The sequence below is a fragment of the Notechis scutatus genome, chromosome 6 (genome assembly GCF_049901735.1).
Source record: "Notechis scutatus isolate UNSWTSFEM ecotype Mainland chromosome 6, rNotScu1.2, whole genome shotgun sequence".
Classification (NCBI taxonomy): domain Eukaryota; kingdom Metazoa; phylum Chordata; class Lepidosauria; order Squamata; family Elapidae; genus Notechis; species Notechis scutatus.
In genome coordinates, this window is record NC_142014.1 from 64,756,279 (window position 1) to 64,775,064 (window position 18,786).

The following is an 18,786-nucleotide window of genomic DNA, read 5'->3' on the forward strand; positions in this document are numbered from 1 at the left end:
TAATTTCAAATTTTAGTGTGAACTTCTGTTCTTCCTGAACATTTTTAACAAAAATAAAGACCAAGATACATTGGAGCTAGGTCTGGGCATGGCAGGGGAAAGCAGATGTGATTAAAGCAAAACGGAGACGGATTAATATCAGAAAAAAAAAACCTACATCAAATCTGTCCACAGCTGTTTGTGTATGTGTTTAATATTTTATACATGCACACTCCAAGCATACCCGCTCCTGGGAAAAGCTTCCTTTTTAAAAAGTAATGATTCCTCCCCCCACACCCCTGGTCCATTGTGACCAATATCACCCAGCCTTAAAAATACAAAGCTTTCATTTTTATCTGCCAAAACGTTTCCCCTGGCATTATTTCTTTGTTTATTTTTGATTAAATACTTAAATCATCTTTTGTTGTTGTTATTTACCTTAACATGACATCTCCTGGGCCAGTTCATATGATGGCATTGCCAACTACAACAAAACCAGCTGCCAAAGATAGGGAGGTGAAATTGATGCTTTTTTCTTTCTAAACACATGTACAAATAATTTCCAGAACACTGGCTCCTGAGGATCTTCTTTGCCAGAAAGAAATGGGCTGCCCAACACTACCACCTGTCATTTAACAACTTTCCTTGCCTAATCAGGGCTCAGACACGGGACACTCTTTTGGAGAAAGTTATAATTTTCAGAAATGTCTCCTGTGTTCCTTGACATATTGGAAAAGCTCACTGCTTCTTATTCCATTTCTTATTAATATCCTTTCCCCAATCTAATCTCTTCCTGGTTTCTTGACTGACAGCTCCCATCATTCCCAGCCTGTACCCAGAATACAAAGAGTTGTAGGCAAGTAAAGTAGACAGAGAGTATCAGGTTGGGGAGGTTGCTTCAGGCTGGAGGGTCCCAAGGACACATGTTTCCCTGAAAATGGTCCCTGAAGTGTAAATTTTAGTGTGGTGTTGGAAGAAATAATTGAAGAGTAATTATATTAACTGCATTAAATTGCTTTAACATTGATTTAGTTAAATCAAATTAAATGTTTTCTGATTTTCTCATCTTGTTGATACATAATGCCTATATACTAAAAACACAGATACCCTCCCCAGCCAGATCAAGGTTGTGTTTGATGTCACTATACCCCACATGACCAACCAACCAAACAATAAAATGGATTCCACTGTTTGATAGATCTTTCAGTATACATCAGCCATGGTGGCTTTACACCCTACAGCAGAGAATGCCAAGCTACTATGAAGAACTGAATTAAATAACTTGCTTCAACCTAATTATATCTGGATGGAAAATTTTTGCACAATACATATACATACATACATACATACATACATACATACATAACACAATACAGAAGCCTGATGATGGCAGATGAGATTCTGCCGAAACGTTGCTACAACTTTAAAAGCTAAAGTTGCTAAACTTAAAGCAACTTAAAAGCAAACTATAATATATATATATATATATATATATATATATATATATATATATATATATATATATATATATATATATATATATATATATATATATATATATATATATATATATATGATAGATAGATAGATAGATAGATAGATAGATAGATAGATAGATAGATAGATCTTTGGAAGCAGAAATCTTGCACAACCACCATTAATCATATGAAGTCACGTGTTCAGCAGAAGGCAAGTTAAGTTTTCCCTTCCCATCAACAGAGACTCATAGGGCAACTTGGTTATTAATCTGTGTTTGCACATGTCACTAACATTCATCGTCCTGTCTCTTTTTCATGAACAGCGCTAGACATACTACTGCACATTTCATTATCCATATTTCTCTGTTTTTCAAAAACCATGCTTATGTGTGTCTGCAGTTTTTGTTCATTTTGTTCATACATACTTTTTGTTTCTGTTATGTTATGTAGTCTTATACCAGTGGCTAGAAGCCGACCGCCATGGCAGGAATTCAGATACTACAAAAAGAACATCAGGTAAAAATAAATATTAAAAAAAATGGGGGGTTTGCTAATTTTAACTTACAGGCTTTCCATCTTTTCATTTGTCTTGAATTCCTTTAAATTCTATTCATTGATTGGTTACTCTAATTATTTTAATCAGCAGCTATCATCCTTTTCCTGGGAGTTCTAAGTTAAACTAACAGCCATTTGCTTTTTGTTTCCTTACCAGCCCTAAATACATACACACATTTTGCTCAGGGATTTTTGTACTTCATGCTGTTAAATGGCTTGCTTCATAATGGCCTATGGAAGCCACAATTGGCTGGTTCCCCATATCAGGCCCAACCGTAAACCCAATTTTGCAAATCATAGTGTTTGTGATTTAACACTTCAACCCAAAAAAACCCATATTTCAGCTGATATGAACCTATCTAATGTTAGAATTATGTGTTGTACTCAGTCACATTTGGGAGTTTTCATCTGGGCTGCTGATTTTTTCAAGGCTGAAAGCTACAAAACAAAACCTCATTTTGCATTGATGACAGTTGTATAGATATCCACCAAGTCCAACATTTACACTTAGTAAAAGGAGGAAGGAGAATATGTGGTGTTATTTATTAAAATATTTAAAGTTTGCTTACCACATTCCACTTCCAGTCACAATACTAAAAACATAGCATCCTCATCAATTTTTTTAAAGTCCCTACAAAGGGTAATTAGTAGCAACAATCATGATACAAAGTGGAAAAGAAGCTGACCAGATAATGAAATACTCCCTAAAAAGGGCTTTGTTGGGCAGCCATTAGAAACAGTGAATGAGTTCTGAACGCAGGGAATGTTGAGTGAGAATTATGTAAGGGCCTGTCAAGCAGGAAGTTTTTATTTGTGTTGCCAACAAAGACTGGACTTATGGCTGGGCTCCAAGATCTTGGATGCAAAACTCTAGATGCCTTCTAGATCAGGGGTCACCAACCTTTTGGACCTCAGGAACCACCAAACTCATAATTTTAAATCCCAGGAACCACTAATCGGTTCTGTGGGCGTGGCCTAATTTGTGGGTATGGCTTGGTGGTCATGGACATGGCTTGTATGTAAATATTATAAATATTTATATAAATATTGAATTTTTTTTATAAAAAAGAGCAACTTTTACCCAAAATCAGGCAAAGCAGACAGGCAGATTGAGTTGCTCACAGAATCACAGATTCATTCAGAGATTTATCTACCTGCCATTGGCTAGCTCAGTCTGTCACATAAAATTTGCTTGCAAGCAAACTCACAAAATTAACTCACAACACACCATGTATGTAAATATTGAATTTTTTATTAAAAAAGAGCAACTTTAACCAAAATCAGGCAAAGCAGGCAGATTGAGTTGCTCACAGAATCATTCAGTGATCTATCTATCTGCCATCGGCTACCCGAGTCTGTCACATAAATTTGCTTGCCATGAGTCTGCACTGAATAATAGAAACTTCAGTCCTAAGGGAGGCACGGCTGTACTTAAAAGCAGAGCCGAAGATCTAATGACTAGCTAGAAAGCAAGAAATCCAACCATTTCCTGCTTCCTAGCTAATCTAAATCTCCCGGCACAGCAGAACAGCTGATGGTCAGAAAAATAACAATTTAGCAGGCAAGTTTGCCAGGCAAGGAGTGAGTAGGTGGGGAGGGTTCCTGCAGGCCATGTGGGCGGTGCAGCCTTGTGTTTCTGCGCAGCCTAGATTAATTGCTTTGGGGGGTGTGCTCTGGGGGTGAGATTTCTCTGCAGCCCACCAAAATTTCTCACGGCCCACTGGTTGATGACTGCTGTTCTAGATAGCAGCCAAGAGATATAGTAAATGTTAGCTGTTTGCTTGCTATGTCATCTGTTGTTCAGTGGTGGGATTCAAATTGCTTTACTGCCGGTTCAGTGAGTGTGGCTTGGTGGGCTGCTTCACTCGCGCGCAGAGGGTTTCCTACTGACCTCCTGAAATCCTGCATTCTCCCTGTGTGTTCAACAGCTGACGCGCAGCAATACGTTGTGCCGTGCGAAGCAGCTGAGCTTCAAAACTAGGAAATAAAGGTCGGTATAGAGCCAGGGCAGGCGGGCGGGTCCAGCAGCTGATTGTCCAAGCGAACCGATTCACTCACAGACGATCCTCGAAGGTACCGGTTCAGTCGAACTGGGCCGAACCGGTAGAATACCACCACTACTGTGGTTATCTGAAGTTTTGCACCCCAGATCTGTTGCTAAGTTCAGGCTAAGTAATCAAGTGAAAAGCTTTATGAAGTCATTCAGAAGTGAGGCCTGGAAAACAGGTGTTTGTTCTTATAGCCTTAATAACAAAGAATTCTTAACATCAAAGAACTCAGATTACAGCAGTAGTCCCCAGTCTTTCTGGCTCCAGGGACCAGTTTCGGAAGCAAAATTGTCTTCCAGAGACCGTGAGGGGGAAAATGATTTCGTGCACACAACCTAAATCCTGCGCATACACAGATGAAGCTTTGCTTACTCACCTCCTACTTGCGTGGCCCAGGGTTGGGGACCCCTGGTTTACAACTTCAACAAGAGTCTATGGAGATTCTCAGTTATCCAGGTCATGGTTGTCCCAAAGGTGCTTTTTCAAGAGGCAACTGGACTTTCTGTTTTTTCTTTGAAGACGTTTCGCTTCTCATCTCAGAAGTTTCTTCAGGTGATGGGAGAGCCTCATCAAGATTTCTGTTTTTAGATTCTTTTGATTCGCTCACTGGATTTCCTCCCCGTAGAGAACTGCTGGGAATAACATCTGTACTTCAGGCTAGTATAACTGGTGATCAGAAATGATTGGCATTGTCAGTCCAACAGTATCGTCTAGGCACAATTTCTCCATCATTGAACCAAGAGATGATAGCAAGTGATCACTTTTCCATAGATAAAAACCCTTGAAAATCTATGTCTATGGAGATTCATAAAAATCCAGGTCATGATTGTCCCTAAGGTGCTTTTTCAAGAGGTAACTGGACTTTCTGTTTTTTCTTTGAAGACGTTTTGCTTCTCATCCAAGAAGTTTCTTCAGCTCCTAACTCTAACCCTTGAAAAGCTATTCATTGCAACTACAGATCCCATAACAAACCATAATTACAAAATAGAATAGAGAAGGAGCGCATTTATTCACACCACCCTTTATGCACGATGGGGAGGAGATTAATTTTTCTTTACTTAGTTTATATAAATTATAGCTTGCTCACAAGAGAGCACCTGGAACCCGAGTTAGATCATGGAATGAGATCCTGGGTTGAGAACAATGTAATTATACTTTGCTTCTTTTTGGATGGAAAAGCAAAGTATGGGTTACTTCAACCTACAAGATGAAACTTTTAGTGTTTTCTCCTTCTACGTGAAAAGGGAATACTTCTACCTATAGGTCACTGTTGCTCATTCTTGTAACTGCCAATAATGGTACATTGTGCCTAAATGTAGCCTACTATGCTTTTATACACCCCACCCCCAGTGTAAGAAATGAAAGGCCAACTCCACTGAGAATAAGCAGATTAATTAAGATTTGTCTGCCATGACATACAAATGAAGTAGTTTTCCTCTGAAAAAAAAAAAAAAAAAAAACCTCAGGGATATTTTTATACCAGATATGTGGCAGACTGCATTTTCACAAAATTCATGACTAACTTTAATCCTAAATGAGTAGGCTGAGAAGAGCTTTGGTTTTAATCATCTCTTTCTTTGAAATAGGCGTTCATTAACTATCAACAAACATTGCAACTGATGAAGACAGCAGAAGAAGAACAAGGAGAGGAAGCCATCTTTAATAAATCTCAGAACTCGACCAAGAGGGAAGGAAGAGGGAAAGGAAGAGAAATAAAGGACTTGAGATTTAAAAAACATTTAAGAAAGGGAAAAACAAGGTGCAAAATCAATATAATGATGGTAAACAAAAGGGAAGAGGAATACGACAGAGAAGGGAAGCCAGTAAGGCAGAGGCTAGAAGAAGGGGGTAGAAAGGTTTGTTGGGAGAAGAAAGAAAGGGAAAAGGTGGAGAAAAGCCACAAAGTTTTGAAATTAAATGGGAAAAAAGGAATTTTTTTTTAGGGATAAAGGATAAGTATAATTTCTTCAAAGAGATTTTGCAAGGTACATAAGATGATATTGTAGTATTGTATTAGAAATAGAAAACTTAAATGGCTTAAGAGTTGATAAGAGATTAAAATGTTGAAATGTTAATAATGATTGGTTTTAAAATTTAATAATATGAGGGGAGATTTAGAATATTGAACTTTAATTAAAGAGTTTAATAAGATTATGGTATTGATGTTATTATAAAATTTTTATTATAGTATTTGTTTTTAATATTTAGATCTATTGTTTAATTATGTATTTAATTATTCTGGATGTATTATTCAGTTAGAATGTACCAAGCAAAATCGGATTGGGCATTGGGTGTTATTCTAAAGATTAATTTGATTAATTTAGTGGGGAGATAGAAAGGCATCATACTCTGATTAGTGATTTCAGGAGAAATTTCTTTTTTTTTATAAGGAATGAGACAAAGGTACAATAAAGAATGGACAAAAGATACAAATATAATGACTCAAATTAAGATGATTAATTAAGATAGAATTTAAAAGAGTGAAATATGAGGAGAAGTTAATATAGAAGATTTAGAATGGTAAATAAAATAAGTAATGATATGTAAGATGAGTATGAATACAGTTGAAGTCCATGAAGAAAGAGATACCTGGGTCCAAGTTACTTTCCAAAAAGATTTTTTTTATGTTTTGTGTGTTGTGTATATATGTTTTTTTTGGGGGGGAGAATTAATATGAGAATAATGGTAACTAAGTCAGAAAGAAATAGATGAAATAATAATAATAAAATGGAATAAGAGTAAAGAGAAAGAAAGAGAAAATGGATAAGAGGTTTTTATATGTTTATATGGAAATGGTTTAAAACAGAATTATAGTTTATCTGACTTGTTAAATTTATAATGGAAAAAGGTTTAAATATGTAATGGATAATGATGACTTGTGTGTTTTGAAAAAATTAATAAAACTTGTTTTTTTTTAAAAAAAAAACTCGGATTACAGCAGTAGTCCCCCATTCTTTCTGGCTCCAGGGACCAGTTTCGGAAGCAAAATTGTCGTCCAGAGACCGTGAGGGGGGAAATGATTTCGTGCACACAACCTAAATCCTGCGCATACACAGATGAAGCTTTGCTTACTCACCTCCTACTTGCGTGGCCCAGGGGTTGGGGACCCCTGGTTTACAACTTCAACAAGAGTCTATGGAGATTCTCAGTTATCCAGGTCATGGTTGTCCCAAAGGTGCTTTTTCAAGAGGCAACTGGACTTTCTGTTTTTTCTTTGAAGACGTTTCGCTTCTCATCTCAGAAGTTTCTTCAGGTGATGGGAGAGCCTCATCAAGATTTCTGTTTTTAGATTGTTTTAATTCGTTCACTGGATTTCCTCCCCGTAGAGAATTGCTGGGAATAACATCTGTACTTCAGGCTAGCATAACTGGTGATCAGAAATGATTGGCATTGTCGTCCAACAGTATCGTCTAGGGCACAATTTCTCCATCATTGAACCAAGAGATGATAGCAAGTGATCACTTTTCCATAGATAAAAACCCTTGAAAATCTATGTCTATGGAGATTCATAAAAATCCAGGTCATGATTGTCCCTAAGGTGCTTTTTCAAGAGGTAAATCGACTTTCTGTTTTTTCTTTGAAGACGTTTTGCTTCTCATCCAAGAAGTTTCTTCAGCTCCTAACTCTAACCCTTGAAAAGCTATTCATTGCAACTACAGATCCCATAACAAACCATAATTACAAAATAGAATAGAGAAGGAGCGCATTTATTCACACCACCCTTTATGCACGATGGGGAGGAGATTAATTTTTCTTTACTTAGTTTATATAAATTATAGCTTGCTCACAAAAGAGCACCTGGAACCCGAGTTAGATCATGGAATGAGATCCTGGGTTGAGAACAAATGTAATTATACTTTGCTTCTTTTTGGATGGAAAAGCAAAGTATGGGTTACTTCAACCTACAAGATGAAACTTTTAGTGTTTTCTCCTTCTACGTGAAAAGGGAATACTTCTACCTATAGGTCACTGTTGCTCATTCTTGTAACTGCCAATAATGGTACATTGTGCCTAAATGTAGCCTACTATGCTTTTTATACACCCCACCCCCCAGTGTAAGAAATGAAAGGCCAACTCCACTGAGAATAAGCAGATTAATTAAGATTTGTCTGCCATGACATACAAATGAAGTAGTTTCCCTCTGGAAAAAAAAAAAAAAAAAAACCTCAGGGATATTTTTATACCAGATATGTGGCAGACTGCATTTTCACAAAATTCATGACTAACTTTAATCCTAAATGAGTAGGCTGAGAAGAGCTTTGTATTTTTAATCATCTCTTTCTTTGTGTGGTAGTACTGATGTCAGCCTTACTGATTCAGCTTTTTCAGAACAAACTTTTTAAGTCTTTGTGAGTAACATTGTTTAAACTGTTTAGGATATGACATGTTTAGGAGTATGATTGGACTCTAAGAGACCACACCTAGGGTACTGCATCCAGTTTTGGTCACCACACTATAAAAAAGATGTTGAGACTCCAGAAAAAGTACAGAGAAGAGCAACCAGGATGATTAGGGGACTGGAGACTAAAACATATGAATAACGGTTACAGGAACTGGGCATGGCTAGTCTAGTGAAGAGAAGGACCAGGGGAGACATGATAGCAGTCTTCCAATATTTGAGGAGCTGCCACAGAGCGGAAGGGGTCAAGCTATTTTCTAAAGTGCTTGTAGGGCAGACAAGGAATAATGGATGGAAACTGAACAAGGAGAGATTTAACCTGTAAATAAGGAGAAACTTTCTGACAGTGAGAACAATCAACTAATAGAACAGCTTACCCTCGGAAGTTGTGGGAGCGCCATCACTTGAGACTTTCAAGAAGATATTGGACTCCCATCTATCAGAAATGGTGTAAGGTTGGGCAGGGGGTTTGACTAGATGATCTACAAGGTCCCTCCCAACTCTGATCATCTTTTATCTATTATCTAAGAGGATGAAAGCAGAAGTCTTTGATTTTACCCTTGCTAGTTGCTTGGGGCTATTGGAAAACATTGGTCAGTATTATTATTACTACTTTTAAAGTGTGTTTTCTGAAATGGATTTGTGAAAGCAGCTAAGGCTATAGTTAACCAGGATTCTCATCCATAGAAAATAATAGTAAATGGAAGCTTCAGGCAGACTCTTTGCATCCAGCAGAACTGCTGGGAGCCAATGCTAACTGTGCAATATGTGTAACTAGACAACAGAAAACTGATGAATGTGTGAAGGACTGCTTTTCCTTGTGATGCAACTACCAATAGCCATGAGAAACTAGCCATCTGCAAGAGAATTGGTGGGGGAAAGAGAGGAAAGGATTCCACCTCAATCCTATGATGAGAATGAATGCATGAATCAATGATAAAGGAGCCTGAGCGTGGATTGTGTTGTATAAATTTGACAATCAACTTTTAGGCAATCCTATTCCATAAATGAGCAAAACTGCTGGTGATTATAAAGAAGGCCACTGAATGTTGCTCTAAGCTGCTTGGAAATTAAAATTAAATAAATGCATTGTGTTAGAACTTAAATAAAAGAATTCTTGTACCATTTGATTTAGCATCCAAGTGAGTATAGCAAAAGTGCTGCTACATTTGGCCCCTACTGAATTTGATTTGTCTGGAGAATATCATGAGAGAATTCACAATCTCAAACACAGAGAGAGATATCTGAGAGAGATATCTATTTACCTTCCTGGAAAGGGTGATGACTACACTAAAATGTTATATGCACTAAAAAAAAAGAGAGAAGCACGAATTTGATAAACATGTTTGCAAATACATATTTGCATTACAGATGCATTTAACAGGACATTTAATTTTTTCGGTGTAAAGTCTCTGAAATAACTTAATCACACCGTATGTATCTGGCAAAAGATCAATTTCTAGGTATTAAATATCAATCCCATGTAATTCCAAGACACTGTGGGCAATTGGGGTTAAAGTTAGGATGAAATTAATATAACAAAGTCCTAAATAAGTGGAAAAGAGAGCCAATTTGGTCTAGTGGTTAAGATCCAGGCCGGAAACCAGGAGACGTGTGGGTTCTAATCCTGCCTTCGGCATGAAAGCCATCGGAGTGCCTTTGGCCAAATCAGACTCTGGCTGGGCTCAGTTAATTCCAACAAATCAATGTTCAGTTGATCTGAAAAAGCGAAGCCTGCCCTGCGGGTGGGGAGAGGGGGAACAGGACATGGAACACTAGGGACGGGGGCGGGGGAAAACCTAAATAATTGGAAAGGGGATTAATCTAGCTGTTGGTTTATTGCCTGCTGTGAAGAGCATCTGAAAAATGAAATTCAGTTGTTGGTTTTCTGTCTGCTACTGAACATCCAGCTGAGAATTTGCAGCCACCAGTAATGATTCATTGCCAATAAGCAGAGAATTCTCAAAGGCAGCGAAGGTCTTAGTGCCTATTCAGATTAATAATGCAATTTTCCTTTCCTCTTCTGCTCCTACAATTTTTACATGTTTGCTGATAACGTGGAACATAGGCAAGATATGCAATCTTTCTATCTCTCTCTCTCTCTCTCTTTGCATTTAGAATTGTGTCAGGCTATGCAAACTGTACATCCGTAATTCATGCTGCATTTTCAAACACTGATGTTTAAATTTGTTTAAATTGTTCAGGTTCAAGTTCTGTGATTTCAGTAAGATTGCATTATTTTGTAAATACATCTTTCTACATATAAACTACAATGCCAGACTGTCTGTCGTCTGTCTGTCTGTCTGTCTATCTATCTATCTATCTATCTATCTATCTATCTATCTATCTATCTATCTATCTATCTATCTATCTATCTATCTATCTATTATGGCTGAAGAATTCTGGGAGTTGAAGTCCACAAGTCTTAAAAGTTGCCAAGTTTGGGGACCTCTGATCTAGACAATCATTCCAGGCAGCATAAAACTGATTTAGAATCTACGCTGGGGACAAGTATTGGACTCTCAGACTTTGCACTGAAACTCTAATTTGGCTCAGCCCCACTGCTTGTTTTTAACTATCCAAACTGTGTCATTTAGAGTTACTCTCCACACTAGGACTATAATTATGAAGCATATTTTACCTATTAGGTTATTAACTACAGGTGGTCCTTGACTTGCAACCATTTGTTTAGTGATCATTTAGATCACTAAAATTTAGAAATTGAAAAAAGTGACTTGCAACCCGTCATCACACTTATGACTTTTGAAGTATCCCCGTGGTTAAGGCGAAGAGCCGTGGTGGCCCAGTGTTTAGAATGCAGTACTGCAGGCTACTTCTGCTGACTGCTGTCTGCCTGCAATTTGGCAGTTCGTATCTCCCCAGGCTCAAGGTTGACTCAGCCTTCCATCCTTCTGAGATTGGTGAAATGAGGATCCAGATTGTTGGGGGCAAAATGCTGACTCTGTAGACCACTTAGAGAGGGCTGGAAAGCACTGTGAAGCGGTATATAAGTCTAAGTGCTATTGCTATCAAAATTTAGGCACCTGGCAACGGACATGTATTTATGATGGCTGCAATGTCCCCGGGTCTTGTGGTTGCCATTTGTGGCCTTCCCAACTGGCTTCCAATAAGCAAAGTCAATGGGGTAGACCAGATTCATTTAACAACTGTGTGATTCACTTGACAAGCGCAATGATTTGCTTAACCATGGCAAAAAGGTTGTAAAATTGGGTGCGACTCACTTAAAACCGTCTTCCTTAGCAATGGAAAGTTTGGTCCCAACTGGGATCATAAGTTGAAGATCACCTGTAGTTATGATATCAGTTTTTTTTTAAATGCCTGATGCTTTCAATATCATTTTTAAAACAATATTAAAAATATGAAATAATATTTAAAATACTATATTGATAATATTTATCATTTAAAAATATATCTCCTTAAACTTGCATTAAGAAGTATCACTGCATGGAGTGGGATGAACATGGTATGGCTCAGTTTAATGATGGATTATTCCTTTTCCCAAAAATTTCAGGTAGTTTTTTTTTTTTTAAATAGACATAACAATATTTTCTCTTTTTTCCTGTGGTCTTCGTTCTTTTTAACCAGGGGTTGAACAAACTTGAAGCTTTCTTAGAAAATAATTCATTGACGTGATGATTGTTGCTTCTTAATCTATTGCAGGAGAAAATTTTGACCAGAGTCCCTTGAGAAGAACTTTCAAGTCGAAAGTCTTGGCTCACTATCCCCAAAACATAGAATGGAACCCCTTTGATCAAGATGCCGTCAACATGGTACGTAGAGAAACGTCTTCTAAAGGAGTTTCACATTCTAGTCTTCAGCTACTGCTCTTCTTACATGTTTCAGTTCACCTGTATTTCCATTTCAGTCCTTAATTGAATAGGGGGATTTTGATTAAGTGAGGAGGATTAACCCAAATTTCTCTATTCATACATACATTTATGCCCAAAGATTGGGCTGTAATCAAATGTGTGAAATCAATAATGGATTCACACTTCACTGTAAGTTACAGTATTTGTTCAGGTTAGCCTGACCATGGTTTATAGGTCAGCATTGAGTTGCCATGGGCGAATAGGCAGCAATATAAATCCAATGAATGAATGAATGAATGAATGAATGAATGGCTGTGAGGTCACCCTGTTGAGGCTTATCTAACTAACTGTCAAAGCTGTGAAATATCACAATATATGAATTCAGCCCCTGTGTCATCTTCAGCCTGAGGAGGAGTTAGAACCATGGTTCTCCACCTTTTCTTCACCACGGACCCTCCCTTAAATACCTTTTGTGGTCACGGACTATGGCCACAGAAGCCCAAGATTTAACTCAAGATTTAAATCATAATACTTGTCCAAGTCTTCATGGATCCCCTGGTAATGACATTGCAGCCCCACACAGACCTCTAGTTGAGAACCATAGACTTAGAAAATATTTTCATGCAGCTAAGTAAAGCTAAAGTTAAAGTATTTTCTAAGCCCTCCCTCCTCAAACCTTTATTTCCTATGCTTTCTAAATTCCAGTCTTTTCCTTCAATAGGTTGGTATTTTTACATTTGTCTTAGGCTCAATACTTACAGCAATTCTACCACTGTGTAGTAGAAAGTTTGGAACGTATCATGCTTCTCAATGATACAACAATAAATGAAATATCCCTATGCTTCTCACTCATAATAAAAGCTCTTTATTCCTTATAGTATAGCTTGCCACAGTATCTGATTACTGTATGCAGTCAAAGAATTGTGAATTCTTTAATAAGCTACAGGTATCCCTCACAACCATGATTGAGCCTATAAGTTTGATTATAAAGTCACAATGGTCATAAACCGTGTCACCACATGATTGTGCCTGATTTTATGACCTTTTTTGTGTCATTAAGTTAATGTATTGATATAAAACAAATGCTGCTATCAGGCTCAAAAGACCAGTCCACAGATGAAGGTCCAGTTAAACTGATGTATTGCTACTCATAACCTATGCACAGGAATCTTCTCGACTAACAGAACCTGCTTGGGATTAGATAAGGCAGAATGGAATTCAAGGAAGGTCGGATTTAGCTCACTTGTGGCTACGTAGAGATTCTAGGCTGATCCCTCTTTAAACTCTGCCATTAGATTCTACCATCCCTTTCCCTACGTGTTCAGTTGTTAAATGAGCTCATTGTTTGCTATGGAGTATTTTTTGCTGGAAACCAGAAGTAAACAATGGTTTCTGGCAAAAATGTTGCAAATCACAGTCACATGTCTTTGGGATACTGCAACTACCCATAAATGCTAGTTGGTGTCCAAGCATCCAAATACTTTAAGTACGGATCGTAAGTAGCTTTTTCAGGGTCCATCATAACTTCGAGTGGTCACTATGTGACCAGTCATATGTTGAGGACTGGCTGTATATACATTCATGAGGAGTAACCTAATGTCCACCAAGGCATCATCAAGACTTCTGAAACCTTCATGTTCTTAACTTTTAAAGAGATAATGACGATTTGCTAAATACCAGAATTCTTTTTTCTCTCCCTGTACTCAAGCTTTGTAATATTGTAACATGAAGGGTTGAGTGATGGAAACAAAAGTCTTGTGGAACATGAAGAGTTTTCTCTTAATATTAAGCGCTGAGAAATGTTGCTCATTTCTTTCAGAATTAATATTGTTCTTACCTTGTATTTTTGTCTGCTTTTTATATTAGCGAGTGATTATTATTTTTTTTTGCGGGAAAATGCTCAAATATTTTTAGGTTAATCTAGAAAAGCCTTCTGCTTTTACTCTATGCTAATTGAACTGCAGATGGCAAAACATGAATAGAACGTTGTTTAATGGAAGCTAGCTAATGGAAAGGGAGCAGTTTCATTTTAATAACTGCAAAACTCTTGTTTTTCTACAGACTTTTCACAGTTGTGCCACACATGTTTAAACTGCTCTTTTTGCATATGGTGATGGCTGTTTCTTGATCTTTGATTGGGCAAAGTGCTTCAGGGAATCCCTGCTGCATTATGGGGAATTGTTAGGGAGTAAGATTGGTAGTTCTATGAGCACTTGAGCAGGATACTTTCAAATTAGGTTTTGTTCAATGGTTTAAAACATTCATATACACCCAGGTGTATTCTTCAAGTTACACAGAGAATTAGTTCTGAAACCATTAGCTTGGAAACTGGCTGGTTCCCACACATTATAGTCTAATTAAGAGCAGAGAGGTTATCGAAGTGTCTGTGTGCTGCATCCTTGGTCTACCCTTCTCAACTTTTGCTAATTGATAAGAGTCTATCCTTCAGTTGGTAGCAAAAGTGTCATCTCTCCCAATTGATCAACACTTTAGATCTGTACAAACTGGGTTTTCATTTGAGTGGTCTCGTATGTTGTCAAGAAGCTCCAAGCAATTGAATAATTAGAGTGGAAAAGGAGCTTCAGATCTCTCATAGTGGCTTCCTATTTGATGAAACCAACCCATTTGCTGTTGAGGGAAAAAATGGCAATGACGTATTATACAATGTTCAGAATTTCTGTTGTTACCCTCCAATTCTGCCACTCCTTCCAGCAGCCTTGAGCATGATCCAATCTGGGTCGGTCACTGGGACCGGAAGTTTGGTCTTCCGAGCTTTCGGACTTGTGCTGGAACCCATCCTCAGGGAACTTCTCTCTCACCAGAATTCTGTCTCACATTTTGGTGAGAGTTTCGTTCCCTGAGGATGGGCTCCAGCACAAGTCTGAAAGTTCAGAAGATTAAACCTCTGGTCCCGGTGACTGAATCAGATTGGATCCTACAACATTATCCTGGGACACGTATATTTGCCTTCCTTTGTGAGCATTGAGCATGCTCATTTCTTTTTCTCAATTGGGAATTTGTTGGGTTTCCCATTGAGGTTATTTTGAGAATGTTCCAGACTTGCTGATAATTCCTCTTATCACTGGTGCCATTTTGGCTACTAATGCTGAGCATTCAGTGGGTCAGTGTATGCATGTATGCATGTCAAACATACGCCAGTGGACAACACAATTTTTTTAAAAGCTTCATGAGACTTCCAGAGGTTTGGCAGCTTTGGCACTTGAAGTGTTGCTGTATTGAAACTCATGCTAACAAAATTCATGAAAATCTCCTTTTATACACTTTAACAAGTACATCAGAAATACTGTAGTGAACTCATGCTTCACTTTCCTCATCTTTTCCTCTTTTTTCATGAAATATTTCCAGAAGATTGTTTCCAAGAGAGTTTTATACAGATTAGTGCATTTGTATAACGATGAATTGGATTCCCTTTAGATATGGTGTTTAGACACACATTTTTAATTGACATACAAAATATTTGCTACTATATATGACTATGCCTATACTTTTAGCCTTAATACTGGGTTATATAATTGACATGCATGTAATATTCACATCCTTTTCAATTTTATATAATGCCCATTACTTGCTAAGGAAATAGGCTTTTTGTTAACTGCTTTCTTGAGAAATCTGTAGCTAATTCACAAGGTTATAAATTAATTTTAAGAACTATGGCAAATTTCATTGCTACACAATTATGCAAAAATCAGTGGAGCTTGAGACTGGGAATTGTGACTTTAAGAATGTTGTGTTTAACTAAATGGTAAGAAAGTGGGGACTTTTTTTCAGCCTTAGTTTCTTGTCAATAAGCTTTATTTGCTTTATCAAATAAGTACTATGTACAACACAGAGTAGGTTAAGACCCAGGCCTTGTCAACTGAAAAGTTGGCAGTTTGAGACCCAAGTACTGCATAATGGGGTGAGCTCCTGTTTCTGGCCCAGCTCTTGCCAACCTAGCAGTTCAAAAGCATGCAAGTGTGAGTAGATAAATAGGTACCACTGTGCTGGGAACATAACAGCGTTCCATGCACCTCAGTGTATAGTCATGTCAGCCACATGACCCTGGAAGCTTCTTCAGACAACGCTGGCTCACTCAGCTAGGAAATGGAGATGAGCACACACCCTAAAGATGGACACAACTGGGCAGGGAAAACCTTAACCTTTATAGATTTTTCAGTATAGGAATGGCCATAATAGACATTACGATGCAGCTGACAGGTGTATTTTCCTTGTCTCTTCTCACAGCTATGTATGCCCAAAGGGCTGTCCTTCAGGACTCAGTCAGACCTCAGAGATCCCCAGTTCCATTCGTTCATCATTACTCGGGAAGATGGGTCCCGCACTTACGGATTTGTACTCACGTTTTTTGAGGAGGTCACGAGCAAGCAGATCTGTGCAGCCATGCAAACGCTTTATCAGATGCACAACGCGGAGCAATGCAACAGCGTCTGTGCCTCGTCGTCATGCAGCATGGACTCTCTGGCCAGCAGCCTGGATGAAGGAGACTCCACGTCCCTGGCCAAAATGCAGCGCTGCAACTCGTACGACATCAACAGGGACACACTGTATGTTTCCAAGTGTATATGTGTCATTGCTCCCCTGCCTTTCATGCAAGCCTGCAAGAAATTCCTCATCCAGCTTTACAAAGCAGTCACTTGTCAGCAACCCCCACCTTTGCCTCTGGAAAGCTACATACATAACATTCTTTATGAAGTACCCCTTCCGCCCCCAGGAAGGTCCCTCAAATTCTATGGGGTTTATGAGCCTATTGTCTGCCAGAGACCAGGCCCCAATGAACTCCCCCTCTATGACTATGCTCTCCGGGAAGCCTTTGAGCTGCTGGGCTTGGAGAATCTTATTCAGGTGTTTACATGCGTCCTCCTAGAAATGCAGATTCTTCTTTATTCTCAAGGTAAGTGGACTTCTCCTAACCTGACTGTGATTTTGAGTTTTTTTCTTGTCTTCCAAAATACTGATGCCACCAAATGTAACATTGCGACGATATGGCTTTTATAGCACCACAATAAAGGGTGTTTTCATAAAAAGGAAAAGGTATTCTGATGTTTTGTTGGATGGAGGAGGATGGGTCTATGGTTTCTAAACGCTATCTCCTGTCTAGCAAACAAACAAATTTAATCAAGAAATAAATACTAAGGACCAGTGATAAATTTTGTCTCCCTTTTCTATGTATATAGATCTTTCCATAGCACACTGGATAACCTGGCATCGTTTGCCTCCAAAATAGCACTAGCACTTAAGAGTTATATACCACTTTATAATCCTTTACAGCCTTCTCTAAGCTGTTTACAGAGCCAGCATATTGCCCCCAACAATCTGGCTTCTCATTTTACCGACCTTGAAAGGATGGAAGGCTGAGTCAACCTTGAACCAGTCAGGATCAAACTCCAGACTGCCCACAGTACTGCATTCTAACCACTGCACCATCAGGATTCCTTATATAGTGCCATATAAGAAGTCAGTTAGTCAGTCAGTCAGACAGACAAGAAATCTATCAACCGAATGATGTGGATAAAGGGAGGGAAAGTTTGAACTGCCTACCATATGCCAACCACAGAGGTTTTTGGGCTAAGAAGGGATGTATTAATAAGATTTATTAATAATGGGTCACTCCTTACTGCAAAAATTACAACCACACCTTCCCCCTGTGCAAGATTGCAAAAAATAAATCAACTGACAGATTCTTTGAAAGTTTACAGTATTACCTGCAGGCAGAAGCTAAAGACAGGACATTGACACCGAAAGCAGTAACCATCTTCCAAGAAAGCTATAATTGTCTGGAAGTTAGGAAAATGCTTATTAATTGATAAAATCAAAGATTTATGCTTCAATATTTTTCTGGTTTTAAATAGCTTTGTGGAGACACCATACATATTTTGAAAGCAATTATCCCTGAGCGTGATTAGCTTCTTTAAAATAATTTTCCACATGGAAGTTTTCTTATGCCAACAAAGAATGTAATAAAATTTGTTGGATGGAGAAAGAATAGATATTTCAGTAGTTTAGGAATAGTACTGTTTTGAGACTGATAACACAGGTTTCTAGAGAGACGTAATAAAATATGATTGCCACAAGATTGAGGTCGGAGGATAAATTAAATTGTTAGTTCTGTATTAATAGAATGTGAGCTAGTCTACAAATAATCCAAAGAAGGAAATAGAATTTTCTAACCTTTTACTTTAAGTCTGTCAGCCCTCCAGCTAAACCAGATAGGAAACAGTACCAGATGGGCTAATGCTACTTTATTGTAAAGCTACAGGAACAAAATCTTGAAAGTCTGAAAATACAAATCTGCCTTTTAACAGCCTGATTTGTTAGGGAAAGTTCTTGCTAACTCTCTTCTTCTGACCCTTATGTCACTGGGGGTTCCTCCCTCTCTTGTCTGAGGGTTCCCTAAGCAGCATCTCTTCCTGCACCCCTCAAAATCATTCCCAGATAACATTACAAATATTTCTCTGTCCAAGAGCATTTAATAACCC

General features: G+C 38.2%; 1 protein-coding gene across 4 annotated transcripts in view; it reads left to right on the forward strand.

Moving 5' to 3' along the window:
* Positions 1–18,786, forward strand: part of DENND5B (DENN domain containing 5B) — a 115,661-nt gene that overhangs the window by 46,118 nt on the left and 50,757 nt on the right. For 2 of the 4 annotated variants that reach the window (XM_026695096.2, XM_087968519.1), the window contains exons 2-4: positions 1,908–1,973; positions 12,141–12,250; positions 16,535–17,201. In XM_026695096.2, coding sequence (XP_026550881.2) covers positions 1,908–1,973; positions 12,141–12,250; positions 16,535–17,201 — 843 coding nt within the window. The remainder of the gene's footprint in view (positions 1–1,907; positions 1,974–12,140; positions 12,251–16,534; positions 17,202–18,786) is intronic. The other 2 variants (XM_026695098.2, XM_087968520.1) reach the window with 1 other exon arrangement.